Source organism: Talpa europaea (genome assembly GCF_964194135.1).
Source record: "Talpa europaea genome assembly, chromosome: 8".
In the NCBI taxonomy this organism is placed as follows: Eukaryota; Metazoa; Chordata; class Mammalia; order Eulipotyphla; family Talpidae; genus Talpa; species Talpa europaea.
The window spans coordinates 99,432,990-99,452,648 of NC_140075.1; the positions used below are offsets into that span (position 1 = coordinate 99,432,990).

The 19,659-nt window shown below is 45.0% G+C and overlaps 2 protein-coding genes across 2 annotated transcripts; both read left to right on the forward strand.

The window, feature by feature from the left end:
• Window positions 1-874: 874 nt before the first annotated feature.
• On the forward strand, window positions 875-8,035 carry LOC311175734 (acyl-coenzyme A thioesterase 6-like; the record flags this gene model as incomplete). Its single annotated transcript, XM_084240815.1, has 3 exons — window positions 875-1,328; window positions 4,247-4,449; window positions 7,430-8,035. The coding sequence occupies 3 exons, from the start codon at window positions 875-877 to the stop codon at window positions 8,033-8,035; spliced, it is 1,263 nt and encodes a 420-aa protein (XP_084096941.1).
• A 4,829-nt stretch (window positions 8,036-12,864) lies between these two features.
• On the forward strand, window positions 12,865-18,656 carry LOC311175059 (acyl-coenzyme A thioesterase 6-like; the record flags this gene model as incomplete). The annotated part of the gene is made up of 3 exons (XM_084239951.1): window positions 12,865-13,318; window positions 15,772-15,974; window positions 18,051-18,656. 3 exons carry the CDS (start codon window positions 12,865-12,867, stop codon window positions 18,654-18,656), a joined length of 1,263 nt encoding a protein of 420 aa, XP_084096077.1.
• Between the last annotated feature and the right edge of the window lie 1,003 nt (window positions 18,657-19,659).

The following is a 19,659-nucleotide window of genomic DNA, read 5'->3' on the forward strand; positions in this document are numbered from 1 at the left end:
GCTCCTATACCCATCCTTAGCTCAGGATAAATATTTATCCCATTTACTCTAGAATTTACAGCCATGTAAATTCTCCATAATACATAATTAAATTTAGTCTTTTTCTCCTACGAATCTTTCTGATGCTAATTTGTTTGCTGAGCAGTCCAGTAAGAACCCAAAGAGGTTGGGAATTTTCCTCTGCATCTTGGCAGCTGCTTTTCCCTGATGTGCCTGGAGCCATTTCTCTGCTTACTCATAGCAGCCAGGTATCAAGGAGGGGAGTAGAGACCACCTTTCTCCCCACCTTTCTGAAATCTAAGTAGAGATTACAAGTGTCCAGCTGGTGACTGAAGCAGCTCAGGTGGAATCTCCGTAAACTGAACGTTCTAGATTGAGGATAGACTACACTTTAAACACAGGTATTGAAAATACGCTATAGCAGTTATTTCAGAAGGTGGAATGAGGAAAGCTCACTGAATTCCGAGAACTGGGGCCCAATCAGGTATCTCTGAGTTCAGCTGACAAATACGTATTGAGCTTCCATTTGCTGGGCATCTTCCATGTGTCCCATCCGCCCTATATATCAAGAAACTAATGTTGATACAATTATTAACCTTGATAGCTTTCCCAATCCTGTGACTAGCAGTCTTTGTGCTGAGTTGCACACGGGATTGCCGGCTTACTAATTAACTCTTCTTAAAGTCATCCTTCCATTCAGGCGCTTGTGGATTGATTTGCACTCAGGAGAACTCCGGTTTAAAGAGCGCTTCCAGCTCCAAGTAGTCGGGGAGGGCAACAGTTCTGACTGGCACTGCTTCCTAGGGAGCTGGAGAGCTGCTGGGCCGGGCTTGACCTTGACCTGCCCTGCTGCCTCTCTTCTGCCCGCGCCGGGATGGCGACGGTGACGGTGGAGCCCGCGGGCCGCTGCTGCTGGGACCAGCCGGTGCGCATCGCCGTGAGCGGCCTGGCCCCGGGGCAGCCCGTCACGCTGCGCGCGTCCCTGCGCGACGAGAAGGGCGCGCGCTTCCGGGCCCACGCGCGCTACTGCGCCGACGCCCGCGGCCTGCTGGACCTGGCGCGCGCGCCCGCGCTGGGGGGCAGCTTCGCGGGGCTCGAGCCCATGGGGCTCCTCTGGGCCCTGGAGCCCGAGAAGCCCTTGCAGCGGCTGCTGAAGCGGGACGTGGAGACGCCCTTCGCCGTGGAGCTGGAGGTGCTGGACGGCCACGACCCGTGGACTGAGCGGCTCCTGGGCCGGACGGTGCACGAGCGCCACTTCCTGGGGCCCGGGGTGCGGCGGGAGCGGGTGCGCGCGGGCCGGGTGCGCGCCGCTCTCTTCCTGCCTCCAGGTGAGCAACCCTGTCCCAGACTGTTGTGGGGAACCCCATAGAGCCCTGAGACCCCGGTGGCCCCTGGTCTTGCCCGGGAACTACAGGAGTTTAGAACTACCTACCCTCCCTCTTCCTGCCCCTAATCCTCTACTGCTCCCACCCCCCAACCCTAACACACCCCCGCACCGTGTAAACTCTAATATCAATCATGGATTATCCGTGGGAGTTTTCCTTTTTTCAGTTGCCCAGGGCTCCCTGGAGGCACTGTCACTCCCCTGGTTGTAAGCTGGAAAGTGCACTCGGTATATACTTAATGCAGATTGACTTTGTGCTACCCACGGGGCTGTGTGTAAAACTCTGATATTAGGCCATGACTTCTGCCATGTGCAGGTATGGTTTTTGCCTCCTTTCGCATTAAACTTCCGAGGAGACTTTAACCACAGAGAGAAGCCTTGATCTATGATCATTAAAAAAAAAAAAAAAAAAGTCCCTGATGCCTCCTCCCCTCAGCCCCAACCCTAAACAGTTTGTTAGTGCTTCTCAACTTGGGGAGAATTTTGCCTCCAGTCCAGGAGACATTTGGCAATATCTGGAGACATTTTGGTTATCACAGCTGAGGGGGGTTTGCTATTGACATCAAGTAGGTAGAGCCAGAGATGCTGCTAAACATCCGCAGTGCACAGGACAACTCCTCACACCAAAGAAATACCTTGCTCAAAATGTCTGCAGCGTTTAGGTAGGGAAACCCTAGTCTAGGTATTGATGAAAACAAGGTGCTTTCTAGGTAAAAACAGCCTGGAAATAAGTCCCGGACCCTCTCCCTCCAACTAAACCTGACTAAAACCCCCTACTATAAGGAAATGTTGGTGTTGCCACAGCTCACAGAATCCCTAAACTGAATTCTATGATTATTCTCTAAAATAACAGGCCTTGCTTTATTCTTAGAACTCTCTAGCATTTCACCATGTTAACTGGTGACTACACACTCAACTGTAAATTCCTGGGACTGGAGTTGGGTGTTGTGCATCTCTATAACTTTATATTCCTAGAGTCTTGCACAGAATTTTAGCAGGAGTGCGATACATCACACTCCGTGGTGTAAGAATCTAAAGAATTTCATTTAAAAAAGCAACACAAAACTTTCACCACCCAGTCATGGGAGCCAATATTCCAGTAAAATCAGTCTCAACTATTTCATCATCCACCACTAGTCCATTTAAAAGTTATTGTTTTCTGTCTCAAACAAAGCCTTTTGTAAGTAATGTTGAAGGGTTCTGTCATATAACAAATATGTACTGAAGGACTGTGCTGAACAGTAGAATACGATAACTAGGAAAGTCGTGCATAAGCCTCCCTATACTTACAGCCTAATGGAGGGTACAGGCAATATTTGCACCTTTAATGAGTGTGGTAACTGCTCTGAGGGGGATGTACAGGCCCTGGGTACTGGTGAGAACCCAGTGAGTTAGTTATAAGACACTAACTAGGCATTGGGGAGATCCTGGAGGACTTTGAGGAAGGGAGATCTCAACTTAGATTTGAAGACTAACCAGTCAACAAGGTCCCAAAAAAGTGGAGCAGGGAGGAGAGTGTGTACAGTTGTGCCCCATATCCAAGGGAGTTGGTTAAGGATCAACATGGATAACAAAATTTGAGAATGCTCAGGTTCCTATGTGACGTGTCAATGCATTTAACCCAAACACATCCTCATGTATACTTTAAATCATCTCTAATTACTTATAATACCTATTATAATTGCTATATAAATAGTTGCTAAACTGTATTGATTAGGGAAGAAGAAGAAGAAGGAAAACTGTAGTCAGTACAGACACAACCATCATAGACCAACTGTATAGTATGAATTTTCAATCCATGATTGATTGAATTCTTGGTGGCAGACCCCTCAGTTAAAAAGGACAAAGTGTATCCATTTTTCAGGAACCAAAGGGAATATGGCACATTTAGGCTGGTGCAAAGGGCATAGGGATGGGAAGTATATTCTAATAATCCCTATAGAGGCAGAGTATTTTCAGCTCTCAAAGCATTCTCAGGTTTCTTTTTTGGAGGAAAACAAGAAAGAAAAATTGGTGGAAATTTTACATCCCATGTTGTTTCTTTCTTTTTTTTTTTTTTTTTTAAAGATTTATTTATTTATATAAGAACCGGGGAACAGACCAGATGCGCAGGAGGGTGAGAGGATTCACCAGAGACAGAGCAGGATATAGAAAAGGCAGACTGATGAAATACACTGCTGAGGGGAGCAGCAGGCGAGACAGGAGAGGTCTGCCTTGCCATGTGGGATTCTCGCCGGCCGGCCGGGTTCGAACCCATGTTGCAGAGGCTGCAGACAGCTTCACATTGCGGCGCTCAACTGCCTGCGCCACCAGGGAGGGCCCCCATGTTATTTCTAACTTGTTTTATTTATATATGGACATTTTTTATGAAAAATTCTGGGAAAAATAAGGCATATTGTTCCTTCTCCTTCTTCCCAAAGTTTATTTTAAAAAAAGTTACAAGTCCTGGGGCCTCCCCAGTGGCGCAGCGGTTGAGCGCTGGGTTGCGAAGCTGCCCGCAGCCTCCGTGGCGCCGGTTCGATCCCCGGCTGCTCCCCGGCCACTGGAGGAGGGTCCCACATGGCGCGCAGACCTCTCCTGCCGCCCGCTGCTCCCCTCAGCAGTGTCCTTCGGTCCTTCTGCCTGCTCTGCTCCCCGCTCTGGCTCTGGTGAATTCTCTCACCCTCCCGCGCTTCTGACTGTACCCAGTGCATGTATAAAAAACAAACAAACAAACAAATAAAAAAAAAAAAAAGTTACAAGTCCTTCTTCTACCCAGTCCCACCCCTAACCATCCAAAACATCTCTTCGCTCACTGCCAAAATCTAGAATCTAAGAATGCCTTTTGAGAGGCTAAAGCTCATGGCTTGTGGTGTTTTGCAGGCACAGGACCCTTTCCTGGGATCATCGACCTGTTTGGAAGTGGTGGAGGCCTTTGTGAATACAGGGCCAGCCTCCTGGCCAGACATGGTTTTGTTGTGCTTGCTCTGGCTTATTTCAAATTTGAAGACCTCCCTACAAATTTGTGTTATATGAACCTTGAGTACTTTGAAGAAGCCGTGGACTTCATGCTACAGCACCCAAAGGTAGGTTCTGGTTCTCACCTGAATAAAGAGGAGAGGGGGTAGAATGAAGACAGGGCCTAATCCCAAAGTCCTTCAGCACACCAGGGTCTGGAAAGATGCCCTGAGATACAAATACTCCTTTATTTATTTATTTTTAAAATATTTATTTATTTATGCACACAAGAACTGGTGTACAGGCCAGAGGTGTGGGGGGTGAGAGGGTTCACCAGAGCAGAGTGGGGAGTAGAACAGGCAGATTGACTGAAATACACTGCTGAGGGGAGCAGCGGTAGAGACAGAAGAGGTCTGCTGTGCCATGTTGGTCACCTCCTTGGCCGGGGATTGAACTCCTGCTGCAGTGGCTGCAGATAGCTTCATAGGTTGCATCTTAACCCTTTGTGCCACCAGGGAGGCTCCCAAATATTCTTTAAAGGTTACTAAGATTATTATTTCCATTGCTACCTATCTCTAACACTTAAAGACTTGACTGTTTAGTGTTCTTTAATTCCTGACCATAATTCAATTTTTTGCTGGGCTAAAGGTTAGTAACCTTGATTTTTTTTTTTTTTAAAGATTTATTTATTTATACAAGCACTGGGTACAGTCAGAAGTGCGGGAGGGTGAGAGAATTCACCAGAGACAGAGCAGGGAGCAGAGCAGGCAGAGGGACCGAAGTACACTGCTGAGGGGACCAGCGGGCGGCAGGAGAGGTCTGCGCGCCATGTGGGACCCGCCTCCGGTGGCCGGGGAGCAGCCGGGGATCGAACCGGCACTGCGGAGGCTGTGGGCAGCTTCACAACCCAGCGCTCAACCGCTGCGCCACCGGGGAGGCCCTAGTAACCTTGATTTCTAATCCTGCATGTATCACCAAGTGACCTTTTAACCCTAAGTAACAGAATTGCTCTCTGGAGTTCAGTTTTTCTCTCTTATAAGATTACTGTAAATGAGTAGAGGAAAAATTTTGATTTTTTTTTAAAGATTTACTTTATTTATTTATGCATACAAGAACTGGGGTGTAGGTCAGAGACATGGAGGGTGAGAGGATTCACCAGAGAGAGATTAGGGAGCAGAACAGGCAGATCTACTGAAATACACCGCTGAAGAGTGCAGCGGGCAAGACAGAGAGATCCAGTGCTCCATGTGGGTCAGCTCCCTGTCCAGGGATCGAACTTTTGCTACAGGGGCTGGTGATAACTTGGTAGAGCTGAGACTTTATCCCCTGTGCCACCAGGGAGCCCCCCAAAAGTTTGATTTTAAAAAGACTTTTTTTTTTTTTTTTTTTTAGATAACTGGTGACATTTGAATGGTGATAGTATATTTGATGATATTAAGGAATCATTAATTTTGTTAGGTGTGACAATGGTATTATGCTTTTCTAAGGAAAGTTCCTATTTGAGACTAGACAAAATTAATTAAAACATTTTGGTATGATTACAAATGGAATACAGATACTTTGCTACTATTTAGACTTAAAGAGACCCAAATATTCTAATGGTAAATAATAAGATATTTAGCAGGTCTGTAAAATGGTCTATTAGAATTCAGGGAATGGTCACTTAGCAGAGCTGCTAAAATCTAGATGATATTCAACTGTGATGATTTGTTATCTATGGGAGATGAGGCTCTGGGAAAAAGAAGAGATCAATATGTTTTATCAGTTCTGCCATTAATCTTAGGAAAAAGAGGCTTCTGCCTTGGATCACTAGCTTTAGATGGCCAAATTCTAACCTTCCTTGGAGGCATCCCTCTCCACAGAATAAGCAGCCTTAGGGACCAAAAGAGTGTGTCCACCTGGTACCATGATGCCTTGCCCCCATGCCCTTGGCGTCTGGAATCCCATAATTCTCTGCTGAAGAATACTGACCCTGCTTCCAGGTCCTGTGCCTCTCTGTCGGTCCATCAGTGTGAATACACTCAGGCTTTAAATGTGTAATGAGGTGTGTCTATATGTGTGTGAGAGGCCCCTAAATGTGCTTGATTGAGCCAGGGATGGGAGGAGAAGGACATTGGGTTAGGGACCGGGCACTAGACAGGGGCTGCAACATTATCATACACAAGCTTCCATGCCACATTATCATACACAACTCTAAGGTGTTCTCAAATTTAAAATTTTGAGCCCGACCCTATAAATTGTTACTGAGGTATGTTTATCAAAGTAGCATAAAAGAATACATTTTATTTTACATTTTATTCATTTCATTTATAACTTAAATATTTAGTATAGGGTATATGGGCTTTTGTGTGTTCTCTTGTCCCAGTCTCTGTAAATTTTTTTTTTTTATTTGTTTGTTTTTGTTTATACATGCACTGGGTACAGTCAGAAGCGCGGGAGGGTGAGAGAATTCACCAGAGCCAGAGCGGAGAACAGAGCAGCAGAAGGAGAGAAGTACACTGCTGAGGGGAGCAGCGGGCGGCAGGAGAGGTCTGCGCGCCATGTGGGACCCTCCTCCGGTGGCCGGGGAGCAGCCGGGGATCGAACCGGCGCCGCAGAGGCCGCGGGCAGCTTCGCAACCCAGCGCTCAACCGCTGCGCCACCGGGGAGGCCCTCTCTGTAAATTTTTTTTCAAAGATTGATTTATTTATGCATAACCTGGGGTTAAGGCCAGAGTTGCAGGGAATGAGAGGATTCACCAGAGACAGAGTGGGGAGCAAAACAGGCAGATCTACTGACATACACTGTTGAGGGGAGTGGCGGGCCAGGCGGGAGAGGTCTGCTGTGCCACATGTGGGTCTGCTCCCTGGCCAGGATTGAGCTCAGGCCACAGCAGCAATGATAGCTTGATAGCGCTGAGACTTAACCCCTATGCCACCAGGGATGTCCCCTATAAATGTTATAGAAGTTCTTTGTACTAGGAAATCCATTGATTCACTTATTGAACTATGTATTGTTGTATAAAGAAAGCAAATAACATTTGAGAAAGCTTCCTAAAGAATGTAAAAATCACAGTTGACAGTTCCATGTATGAATTCTAGTCTTATTCTCTCTCTTTCTCTCCACTAGGTGAAAGGCCCCAGCATTGGGCTTCTTGGTTTCTCCAAAGGAGGTGATCTGTGTCTCTCAATGGCCTCTTTCTTGAAAGGCATCTCAGCTACCGTACTTATCAATGCCTGTGTGGCCAACACAATAGTACCACTGCGATACAAGGATGTGATTATTCCTAGTCTTGGCTATGACTCAGAGAAACTTAAAATCACTGAGTCAGGCCATTTAAGTTTTATAGATACTTGGGACAATCCCCTGGAGGAACCCAACACCCAAAGTATTATTCCATTGGAAAAGGCCCAGGGGCCCTTCCTGTTTATCGTAAGCATGGATGATCATAACTGGAAGAGTGAATTCTATGCTCAGATAGCCTCTGAACGGTTACAAGCACATGGGAAAAACAGACCCCAGATAATCCGCTACTCAGGAACTGGTCATTGTATTGACCCACCTTATTTTCCTCCTTCTACAGCCTCTGTGCATGCAGTGTTGAACCAAGCAGTGTTCTATGGGGGTGAGCCAAGGGCTCACACAAGGGCACAGGTAGATGCCTGGCAGGAAATTCAAACTTTCTTCCATGAACATCTCAATGATAAAAAGTCTGTTAAGCCTAGCAAACTATAACATTGTACTTACAGGCCAGATATATTAATAAAATTCAGGTTCATATCCATATTGATTTTCCAGAGCACTTTAAAAAAGTTTTTTTTTAACAAAGCAAATCTTGGCTTCTTTCTCAGATCTTACTGGGTTCTTAGCCTTTTTAACACTCCCCTCTTCACCATTGGGTGCATTCTTTTCTCCCCTGAACTTTACCCAATCTGTAGTGTTAACCCTGGTCTCTAGGACCAGTCCTTTTTTTTTTTTTTTAAAGATTTTTTTTATGTATGCATACAAGAACTGGGGTTCAGGCCAGAGGTGTGGTGGTTGAGCGGATTCACCAGAGACAGAGTGGGGAGCAGAACAGGCAAATTGACTGAAGTACACTGCTGAGGCAGCAGTGGGCAAGACAGGAAAGGTCTGCTGAGCCATGTGGGTTGCTCCCAGGCAGGCCAGAGATCAACCTTGTGCTGCAGAGGTTGGGGATAGCTTCACAGTGCTGTGCTTAACCCCTTGCACCACCAGGGAGGCACTGTAGGGTCAGTCTTAAAGAGAAGAGATATGGAAAATAAGGAAAGAAGAAATATGGGGAATAAGGAAAAAAATGTTTGCCTCACTCTCAATTGCTGGCCTTTCTTCAGCCTTGTGTTCTTATTCGGAGAGACTGAACTAAATTGCTGAGTCCCATTTCTCCTTTGCACCCTAACCGGCCATGTCTGAGCCTTAAAAACTTGCCCACTCAGATTCCTTAAGAAATAGACTCTGCTTTCTTCCTGCTGGCACACATTCAGCAAGACTTGTCTCTGAACCCCACTCTGAAGACTGGGGGCATGGTACTTGTCGATATACTTCCTCTATGTTTACTGTCTATTCCGAATTCCCACTATCTGTATAGCACTTGCCTGTCTAGAGGAATGCCTTAATTCCAACAGATTTGGGGACTCTACATTTTGGGTCCCATTAATCTGTAGATGTTACATCATATCTGCCAAATCAGACTTCCTCCTGGCACCATCTGTTCCAGTTGCCTTCCTACCTGGAGGAACTGTGACTGGTCCCTGACCCCACGGCATTGTACTAGGCACTATCTAGAATTCTAGAAGACCAGAGCACAGGGTCTTCCCTAAGTATCAGAAGGTTTTTCTGAGAGCTCAGGCATATCACTTGATATTTGATCTACACTAATGAAGAGATGGGTTTCTTCATTGGTAACTTAATTGAACTGATGGTTAAAAATATGTTGATCACAGTTATTCACAGCATAGTATGATTTTCTATGATCTACTTTAACTCACTCCTAGGTGGTCCTACTATTTTAGAGATGCCTTTGGGATGGGAGATCACAGGAAGAAATTACAAGGAAAGTGCTGGGTGAGTGAGAAAAATGAGAGTGAAAAGGTAGCACCAGACTAAGCATGAGGATGATGACTCCACAACTCCAATACTAAAAGCACTAGGCTGTAACAGCTCGATACCTCCATTTCTCCCTGACTGATAAAGTAGCCTATTAGTGCTCTGCACTGACTAAAAATATTTGGTCAGAGTTGACTATTTGTGGCCGTCTGTCTCTAAGATTTTGTTTTAAGAATGATTTCAGGGCCTCCCTGGTGGGGAGGTACCCACAGCCACCACAGCACCAGTTTGATCCCCGGCCAGGGAGCAACCCACATGGCACAGCAGACCTCCCCTGACTTGCCCACTGCTCCCCTCAGCAGTGTATTTCAGTCAATCTGCCTGTTCTGTTCCCCACTCTGCCTCTGGTGAATCCTCTTACCTCCCACACCTCTGGCCTATACTCTAGTTCTTGTATGCATAAATAAATAAATCTTTTTAAAAAAAAAGAATGATTTCAGATTGTTACAAAGCTATCTAAAATAAGGTAAAAACACTGTGAATTTGCAGGGAAACTGCAAAAGGGTATCCATAAAATGGAGCCAGAAATTATGCTAAATAGAATAGTGTTTATTATAAAGTCTTATACACTTATCTTGATTGGGCTAGTCCTTCAGTCATGTTTTCTAGACTTTTATATAAAAAAGAAAATGTGGGCCTCCCTGGTGGCGCAAGGGGTTAAGTTGCAGCACTGTGAAGCTATCTGCGGCCACTGCAGCATGAGTTAGATCCCTGGCCAGGGAGGTGATGCTCATGGTGTAGCAGACCTCTCCTGTCTTGCCTGCTGCTCCCTTCGGCAATGTATTTCAGTGGCTCTGCCTATTCTATTCTCCACAAGAAATGACCTACACCCCAGTTCTTGTATGTATAAATAAATAAATCTTTAAAAAAAAATCAGGAAACTAACAATAAAATTACTCACCTTGAGAGTATTATAGAAATTGAGTTATTGCTATTTTGGAGAAAGGGCTTAGTCACATGTACAGTATACAGACTGCTAAAAATGGAAACATGGTGCTCTTATCCCACCAGAACTGTGTAAATATGAAATAGTACCAAGCCCAGGATCATGAGTGAAATCACAGCCATGATACTGAAGCAACTGGTTCTGCAGTGTGGGCACAAACCAATGAGCATGGATGAACACCTCACTCTCCCCACCTCCAGCCTTTCCCCTTGCACTCTCAATTAGGGTATTGGAAAAACACATGAATCTTAGCTATAAATTGAGGATTATAGGAAACCAAAAATGAACATGGGTTAACCATGACTCACATTGTTTCCCTATAGAAAGTTCTTGCTAAATCACCTCCAATTAGTCTTTTAATTGCTCCTATTAGAATGTTGTTTTCAATTCCTACACATTTTAGACTTTGACAGCACTTGGCTCTCACTTAACAGTCAGTGAATTACCTTTCAGTTTTGTCTTTAAGATAGTTTGAATATCTAGCATCTGTCATAATCTATTAAGGCGGGATTGAAAGAGGTGTCCTAAACCCTAATTGAGATAGTGAAATTACTCAATTATAGCATACTGACCAGAAGTAATTGCTTGTGAAGCTCAACCTTTCTATGTTGAATTTATAACTGAAAGACAGTAGTTTATTAAGCATGGAAGAGTTCAGGGGGTCTCTCAGAGAGATATCTTTCTGGAAGTGTAATTACCTCTGATAACCAGAAAAGTTCTACCTTAGATGAGGCAAAGGTTTTTGTCCACCCATGAAGTCCCCACACCTAAAATAGAGACACACAGATTAATCTGTATGTTCAATACTGAGGATAGCTGTCTTCTATCTGTATACTATGCTACAGCCCCTTTATCTAGTCACTAGGCAAGCACTGAAATTTATAAGCCACTCACTTCTCATGAGAGCAAACTGTGTAATACACCAGTGGATTCTTTTGCAGGGAGCCCCTGGCAGCTGGCCTGTACAGTATCTTCTTCTTTCATGGAGTACTAAGTCCAGAATTTCCCAGGGAAGGGCATTTTTGAATGACCTTGCCCAGGTCTCCTTTTAGTGGTGTAGGATCAGCTTCCAAAAAAAAATATTTAGGTAGGCTTTTCCCAAGATGTCCAGAGTAGGCTTTTTCCAATATGTGTCATCTAAACGCATGGAACTAAGATCAATAGAGGTCCTGTGGGCCTTAGAGAAACTATTACCATAACCTTAAAGAATGAAGACAAGTCAGATTTAGGGTCATCTCCAGAGACCACCTTTCATTATCTAAGAAACCTATCTTGAAGCTGGGCAAATATCTAGAGGCAAGGTTTTGTCCTGTGAAGTCATCTTTCCCTGGTCATGTAAAGTACCTCTCAATCTCTTCTTTATTTTTAAAGATTTATTTATTTAAGCATACAAGAACTGAGGTACAGGCTAGAGGTGGGGGGAGGTGAGAGGATTCAGCAGAGACAGAGTGGGGAGCAGAACAGGCAGACTGACTGAAATACACAGCTGAGGGGAGCAGCCAGTGAGACAGGAGAGGTCTGCTGGGCCATGTGTGTCACCTCCCTGGCTGGGGATCAAACTCTTGCAGTAATAGCTGGGGATTGCTTCATAGTGCTGAAGCTTAACCCCCTGTGCCACCAGGGAGGTCCCAATGTCTCTTTAATCCCTGAGACCCCAATGCCAATCCTTAGCTCAGCATAAATCTTCTTTATCCCATTTACTCTAGAATTTACAGCCATGTAAATTCTCCATAATACATAATTAAATTTAGTCTTTTTCTCCTACGAATCTTTCTGATGTTAATTTGTTTGTTGAGCAATCCAGTAAGAACCCAAAGAGGTTGGGAAATTTCCTCTGCACCTTGGCAGCTGCTTTTCCCTGATGTGCCTGGAGACATTTCTCTGCTTACTCATAGCAGCCCAGGTATCAGGGAGGGGAATAGAGAAACCACCTTTCTCCCCACCTTTCTGAAATCTAAGTAGAGATTACAAGTGTCCAGCTGGTGACTGAAGCAGCTCAGGTGGAATCTCCGTAAACTGAATGTTCTAGATTGAGGATAGACTACAACACTTTAAACACAGGTATTGAAAATACGCTATAGCAGTTATTTCAGGAGGTGGAATGAGGAAAGCTCACTGAATTCTGAGAACTGGGGCCTAATCAGGTATCTCTGAGTTCAGCTGACAAATACGTATTGAGCTTCCATTTGCTGGACATCTTCCCTGTGTCCCATCCGCCCTATAGCTTTCCCAGTCCTGTGACTAGCAGTCTTTGTGCTGAGTTGCACACGGGATTGCCGGCTTACAAATTAACTCTTCTTAAAGTCATCCTTCCATTCAGGCGCTTGTGGATTGATTTGCACTCAGGAGAACTCCGATTTAGAGAGCGCTTCCAGCTCCAAGTAGTCGGGAAGGGCAACAGTTCTGACTGGCACTGCTTCCTAGGGAGCTGGAGAGCTGCTGGGCCGGGCTTGACCTTGACCTGCCCTGCTGCCTCTCTTCTGCCCGCGCCGGGATGGCGACGGTGACGGTGGAGCCCGCGGGCCGCTGCTGCTGGGACCAGCCGGTGCGCATCGCCGTGAGCGGCCTGGCCCCGGGGCAGCCCGTCACGCTGCGCGCGTCCCTGCGCGACGAGAAGGGCGCGCGCTTCCGGGCCCACGCGCGCTACTGCGCCGACGCCCGCGGCCTGCTGGACCTGGCGCGCGCGCCCGCGCTGGGGGGCAGCTTCGCGGGGCTCGAGCCCATGGGGCTCCTCTGGGCCCTGGAGCCCGAGAAGCCCTTGCAGCGGCTGCTGAAGCGGGACGTGGAGACGCCCTTCGCCGTGGAGCTGGAGGTGCTGGACGGCCACGACCCGTGGACTGAGCGGCTCCTGGGCCGGACGGTGCACGAGCGCCACTTCCTGGGGCCCGGGGTGCGGCGGGAGCGGGTGCGCGCGGGCCGGGTGCGCGCCGCTCTCTTCCTGCCGCCAGGTGAGCAACCCTGTCCCAGACTGTTGTGGGGAACCCCATAGAGCCCTGAGACCCCGGTGGCCCCTGGTCTTGCCCGGGAACTACAGGAGTTTAGAACTACCTACCCTCCCTCTTCCTGCCCCTAATCCTCTACTGCTCCCACCCCCCAACCCTAACACACCCCCGCACCGTGTAAACTCTAATATCAATCATGGATTATCCGTGGGAGTTTTCCTTTTTTCAGTTGCCCAGGGCTCCCTGGAGGCACTGTCACTCCCCTGGATGTACTCTGTAAATTGTAGACTACCACAGGTAGACTCTGTGGGACCCACCGGGATGTGTATCAGACTCTGATAGTAGGACCTGACCTCTGCCCATGCGCAAGAGTGATTTTAGGTACCTTTCGCAGGGGGAAGTCTTCCTCTATGATCATTAAAAAAAAAAAAAATCCCTGATACCTCCTCCCCTCATCCCCAACCCTAGACAGTTAGTTAGTGTTTCTCAACTTGGGGAGAATTTTGCCTCCAATCCAAGGGACATTTGGCAATATCTGGAGACACTTTGGTTATCACAACTGAGAGAGGGGTTGTTATTCACATCGAGTAGGTAGAGACCAGAGATGCTGCTAAACATCCACAGTGCACAGGACACGTCCTCACATCAAAGAAATACCTTGCTCAAAATGTCTGCAGCATTAGGTAGTAAAACCCTAGTCTAAATATTGATGAGGGGCCTCCCCTGGTGCAGCGGTTGAGTGCTGGGCTGCGAGGTTGCCCGCTGCCTCTGCAGTGCAGGTTAGTTCCTCGCCCCGTCCCACAAAAATAAATAAATAAATAAATAAATAAATAAATAAACAAATAAATATTGATGAAAACAAGGTGCTTGCTAAATAAAAGCAGCTTGGAAATAAGACCTGACCCTTTCCTTCCAACTAAATACCTGACTAAAACCCCCTATATAGAGAAATGTTTGTGTTGCCATAGCTCACAGAATCCCTAACTGAATTCTGTGATTATTCTCCAAAATAACAGTCCTTACTTTATTCTTAGTACTCTCCAGCAATTCACCGTGTTAACTGGTGACTATACACTCAACTGTAAATTCCTGGGACTGGAGTTTGTGTTATTCATCTCTATAGCTTTATATTCCTAGAGTCTTGTACAGGATTTTAGTAGGAGTGCAATACATCACACTCCATGGTATAAGAATCTAAAGAATTTCATTTAAAAACGCAGTACAAAACTTTCACCACCCAGTCATGGGAGCTAATGTTCTGGTAAAGTCAGTCTTAACTATTTCATGGTTTCTACCATCAGCCCATTTAAAATTTATTGTTTTCTGTCTCAAAGCTTTTTGTAAATTATGTTGAAGGGTTCTGTCATATCACAAATATGTATTAATGGACTGTGCATAGTAGGATACAATAACTGGGAAAGTTGTGCATAAGCCTCACATATTTACAGCCTAAGAGAGGACACAGGCAACAATATTTGCACCTTTAATAAGTGTGGTAAGTGCTCTGAGGGAGAAGTACAGACCCAGCATACTGATGAACGTGTAAGACACTAAGTAGGCATTGGGAATATCCTGGAGGACTTTGAGGAAGAGTGATCTAAACTTAGATTTGAAGACTAACCAGTCAACCAGGTCCAAAAAGGTGGAGCAGGGAGGAAAGTGTGTACAGTTGCACCCCATATCCAAGGGAGTTGGTTAAGGATCAACATGGACACCAAAATTTGAGAATGCACAGGTTCCTTATGTGACATGTCCATGCATTTAACACACCCATGCATTTAACCTACACACATCCTCTTGTATACTTTAAATCATCTCTAATTACTTATAATACCTATTATAAGTTACATAAATAGTTGTTACATAGTATTGATTAGGGAAGAAGAAGGAAAAAAAACACACCTGAACATAGTCAGTACAGACACAAACATCATAGACCAACTATATAGTACATATTTTCAATCCATGATTGATTGAGTTCTCGCTGAAGATCCCTCAGATACAGAAGAACAACTGTTTCCATTTTCGGGGACCAAAGGAAATATGACACATTTAGGGATGGCATTCTTAAAGGCTGATGCAGAGGGTGTAGGAGATGCGAAGTATTTTCTAATAATCCCTATATAAGCAGACTACTTTCAGCTTTCAAAGCATTCTCAGATTTTTTTTTATTATTTTTTTTGAGGAAAACAAGAAAGAAGATTTGGTGGAAATTGTATATCTCATATGTAATTTCAAATGTTTTTAAATGTATATTTGGTTATTTTGGGGGAAAAAATAAGGCATATTTGTTCTCTCTCCTTTCTTCCCAAAGCTTGTTAAAAAAAAAAAAATAAATCAAGTACTTCTATCCACTCCCACCCTTTACATCAAAAACATCTCTTTGCTCACCGCCAACAATCTGAAACTCAAGAATGCCTTTTGAGAGTCTAAAGCTCATGGCTTGTGGTGTTTTGCAGGCACAGGACCCTTTCCTGGGATCATTGATCTGTTTGGAAGTAGTGGAGGCCTTTGTGAATACAGGGCCAGCCTCCTGGCCAGACATGGTTTTGTTGTGCTTGCCCTGGCTTATTTCAGATTTGAAGATCTCCCTAAAAATTTGAGTGATATTCACCTGGAGTACTTTGAAGAAGCAGTGGACTTCATGCTACAGCACCCAAAGGTAGGTTCTGGTGCTCACCCAGATATAGAGGAGAGGGGGTAGAATGAAGACATGGCCGAATCCCAAAGTCCTCCAGTACACCAAGGTCTGGAAATATGCCCTGAGATACAAATACTCCTTTAAAGGTTACTAGGATTGGGCCTCCCCGGTGGCGCAGCGGGTTGAGCGCAGCACTGTGAAGCTGTCCGCAGCCTCTGCAGTGCGGATTCCATTCCAGCCGGCCAGGGAGAAACCCACATGGCGTGGCAGACTGCTCCTGTCTCGCCCGCTGCTCCCCTCAGCAGTGTATTTCGGTCTATCTGCCTGTTCTGCTCCCTGCTCTGTCTCTGGTGAATCTTCTCACCCTCCTATGCCTCTGGCCTGTACCCCAGTTCTTGTATAAAAATAAATAAATCTTTAAAAAAAAAAAGGTTACTAAGATTATTATTTCCACTTCTATGTCTCTCTCTCTAATACCTTAAGACTTGACTATTTGGTTTTCTTTAATTCCTGACCATAATTCAACTTTCAGCTGGACTAAAAGTTATTAATCTTGAGTTCTGGTTCTGCATGTACTACCAAGTGACCTTATAATCCTGAGTAAGGGAATTGTCCTCTCTGGGGTTCAGTTTTTCTTACTTATAAGATTAATGTAAATGTGTAGAGGGAAAACTGATTTTTAAATAGTGGCATTTGAACAGGTACAGTGCAGTTGATGACATTGAGGAATCAATTTTGTTAGGTGTGACAATGGTATTATGTTTTATAGAGAGAATTCCTATTTAAGACTGGAAAAAAATACATTTTGATATGATTATGAATGGTATATAGATTCTTTGCTACTGTTTAGACGTAAAGAGACTCAAATTTTCTAATGGTAAAGAATAGATATTTAGCATACCTGTAAAATGGTCTCACTGTTAGAATTCAGGGAATGGTCACTTAGCAGAGCTGCTAAAATTTAGATGATATTCAACTGTGATTTGTTATCTAGGGGTGATGAGGCTCTGGGAAAAAGAAGAGAGATCAATATATATTATCAGTTTTGCCCTTAATCTTGGGAAAAAGAGGCTTCTGTCTTGGATCTCTGGCATCAGATGACCAAATTCTGACCTTCCTTGGTGGCATCCCTGTTCACTGGATAAGGAGTCTCAGGGTCCAAAAGAGTGTGTCCACCTGGTACCACATGCCCTGCTCCCAGGCCCTTGGCATCTGGAATCCCAGAATTCTCTGATGAAGAGTACTGATCCTGCTTCCAGGTCCTATGCCTCTTTCTGGGTCCATCAGTGTGAATACACTCAGACTTTAAACATGTAATCTGGGATGTCCACATATGTATAAGAGGTCCCTCAATGTGCTTGACTGAGCCAGGGATGGGAGGAGAAGGACAGCGGGATAAGGATTAGGCACTAGACAGGGACTGACTCTCCCCCATGCCACATTGTAGTACATAACTCTAAGGAGTTTTCAAATTTAAAATCATGAACCTGATGCTATAAATTGTTATGGAGGTATGTTTATCAAAGTAGGATAAAAATATTTTATTTAACTAGTTTTTCATTTGATTTATAACTTTTAAATATTTAGGTATAGGGTATATGGGCTCCGGTGTATACTCTTTTTTTAAAAAAAAGATTTATTTATATTTATACAAGAACTGGGGTATAGGCCAGAGGCATGGGAGGGTGAGAAGATTCACCAGAGACAGAGCTGGGAGCACAACAAGCAGATGGACCGAAATACACTGCTGAGGGGAGCAGTGGGCAAGACAGGAGAGGTCTGCTGAGCCATAAGGGTATCTCCCTGGCCGGCCAGGAATCAAATCCGCACTGTAGAGGCTGCGGACAGCTTCACAGTGCTGCACTCAACCCGCTGCGCCACCGGGGAGGCCGGGTGTATACTCTTGATCCATTCCCTATAAATGTTTATGGAAGGTCTTTGTACTAGGAAATCAATTGATTTGCTTATTAAACTTTGTGGATTGTTGTATAAAGAAAGCAAATAACATTTGAGAAAGCTTCCTAAAAAATGATTTTTAAATCATTGACATTTCCATGTATGAATTTTAGTGTTATTCTCTCTCTTTCTCTCCACCAGGTGAAAGGCCCCAGCATTGGGCTTCTTGGCTTCTCCAAAGGAGGTGATCTGTGTCTCTCAATGGCCTCTTTCTTGAAAGGCATCTCAGCTACTATACTTATCAATGCCTGTGTGGCCAACTCAATGGTGCCTCTGCATTACAAGGACATGATTATTCCTAGTCTTTCCTGTAAGTCAGACAAATATAAAATAACTGAGACAGGCCTTTTTGATTTTATGGATACTTGGGACAATCCCCTGGAGGAACCCAACACCCAAAGTATTATTCCATTGGAAAAGGCCCAGGGTCCCTTCCTGTTTATTGTGGGTGTGGATGATCGTAGCTGGAATAGTGAATTCTATGCTCAGATAGCCTCTGAACGGTTACAAGCACATGGGAAAAATAGACCTCAGATAATCTGCTACTCAGGAACAGGTCATTGTATTGACCCACCTTATTTTCCTCCTTCTACAGCCTCTGTGCATGCAGTGTTGAACCAAGCAGTGTTCTACGGGGGTGAGCCAAGGGCTCACACAAGGGCACAGGTAGATGCCTGGCAGGAAATTCAAACTTTCTTCCATAAACATCTCAATGATAAAAAGTCTGTTAAGCCTAGCAAACTATAACATTGTACTCACAGGCCAGATATATTAATAAAATTCAGATATATTAATAAAATTCAGATTCATATACATACTTGGGTTTCTAGAGCACCTAAAAAACTTTTTTTAACAGAGCAACCATCTCGGCTTCTTTGTCAGATCCTACTGGGTTCTCAGCCTTTTTAACACTCCCCTCTTCATTGGGTGCACTCCTTTCTCCCCTGAACTTTACCGTATCTGTAGTATCTGTAGTGTCTAAAGTATTAACCCTAGTCTATTGGACCAGTCTTTTTTTTTTAAGATTTTTTTTTAATTTATGCATACAAGAACAGGGGTACAGGCCAGAGGTGTGGGTTGGGGGTGGTGGTGAGTGGATTCACCAGAGACAGAGTGGGGAACAGAACAGGCAGACTGCTGCACCTCCCCCTGCAGTGACCTTTAGGGCTAACCGTCCCTAGGTCCGGCTGGGCAACCAGCGCGCAGGGGGAGAACAACATAATACCCTGAAGCAGAGGAAGCACAGGGAAGTTCCCTGAAAAGACAGAAGCTTATCAAAAGATAAAGACCACCAGGAACCACTACAAGAATGCTAAAAATCTTATCCCGTCTTTCTAGAACTACAAACTTTAATCCCTTATTTGTCTTTCTAAACTTCCTTCTTTCTTCTATAAAAGTCATTGCTTGTTATGTAGATCACCTCCCTGATGGTGATAGACTGAGCCCATGAGCAAGCTGATTTCATTGATATTCATTGTCCCTGTGCCTTTGGAAAACATATATATATTGGTCACAAACTCAAAGAAAATTACACTCAGATTTTCACTCTTGAAGTGTGTCTGTTTGTCATTTCTTTCACCGAAGCCCTGACCACCCTGCACGCTTCTCTCAACCCTGAGGTGGCCTCATGGTCTACTGCTGTGCTGGTCCGCGGCAGCAGACTGACAGAAATACACTGCTGAGGGGAGCAGCAGGCGAGACAGGAGAAATCTGCTGTGCTTTGTGGGTTAGCTACCTGGCCGGCCACAGA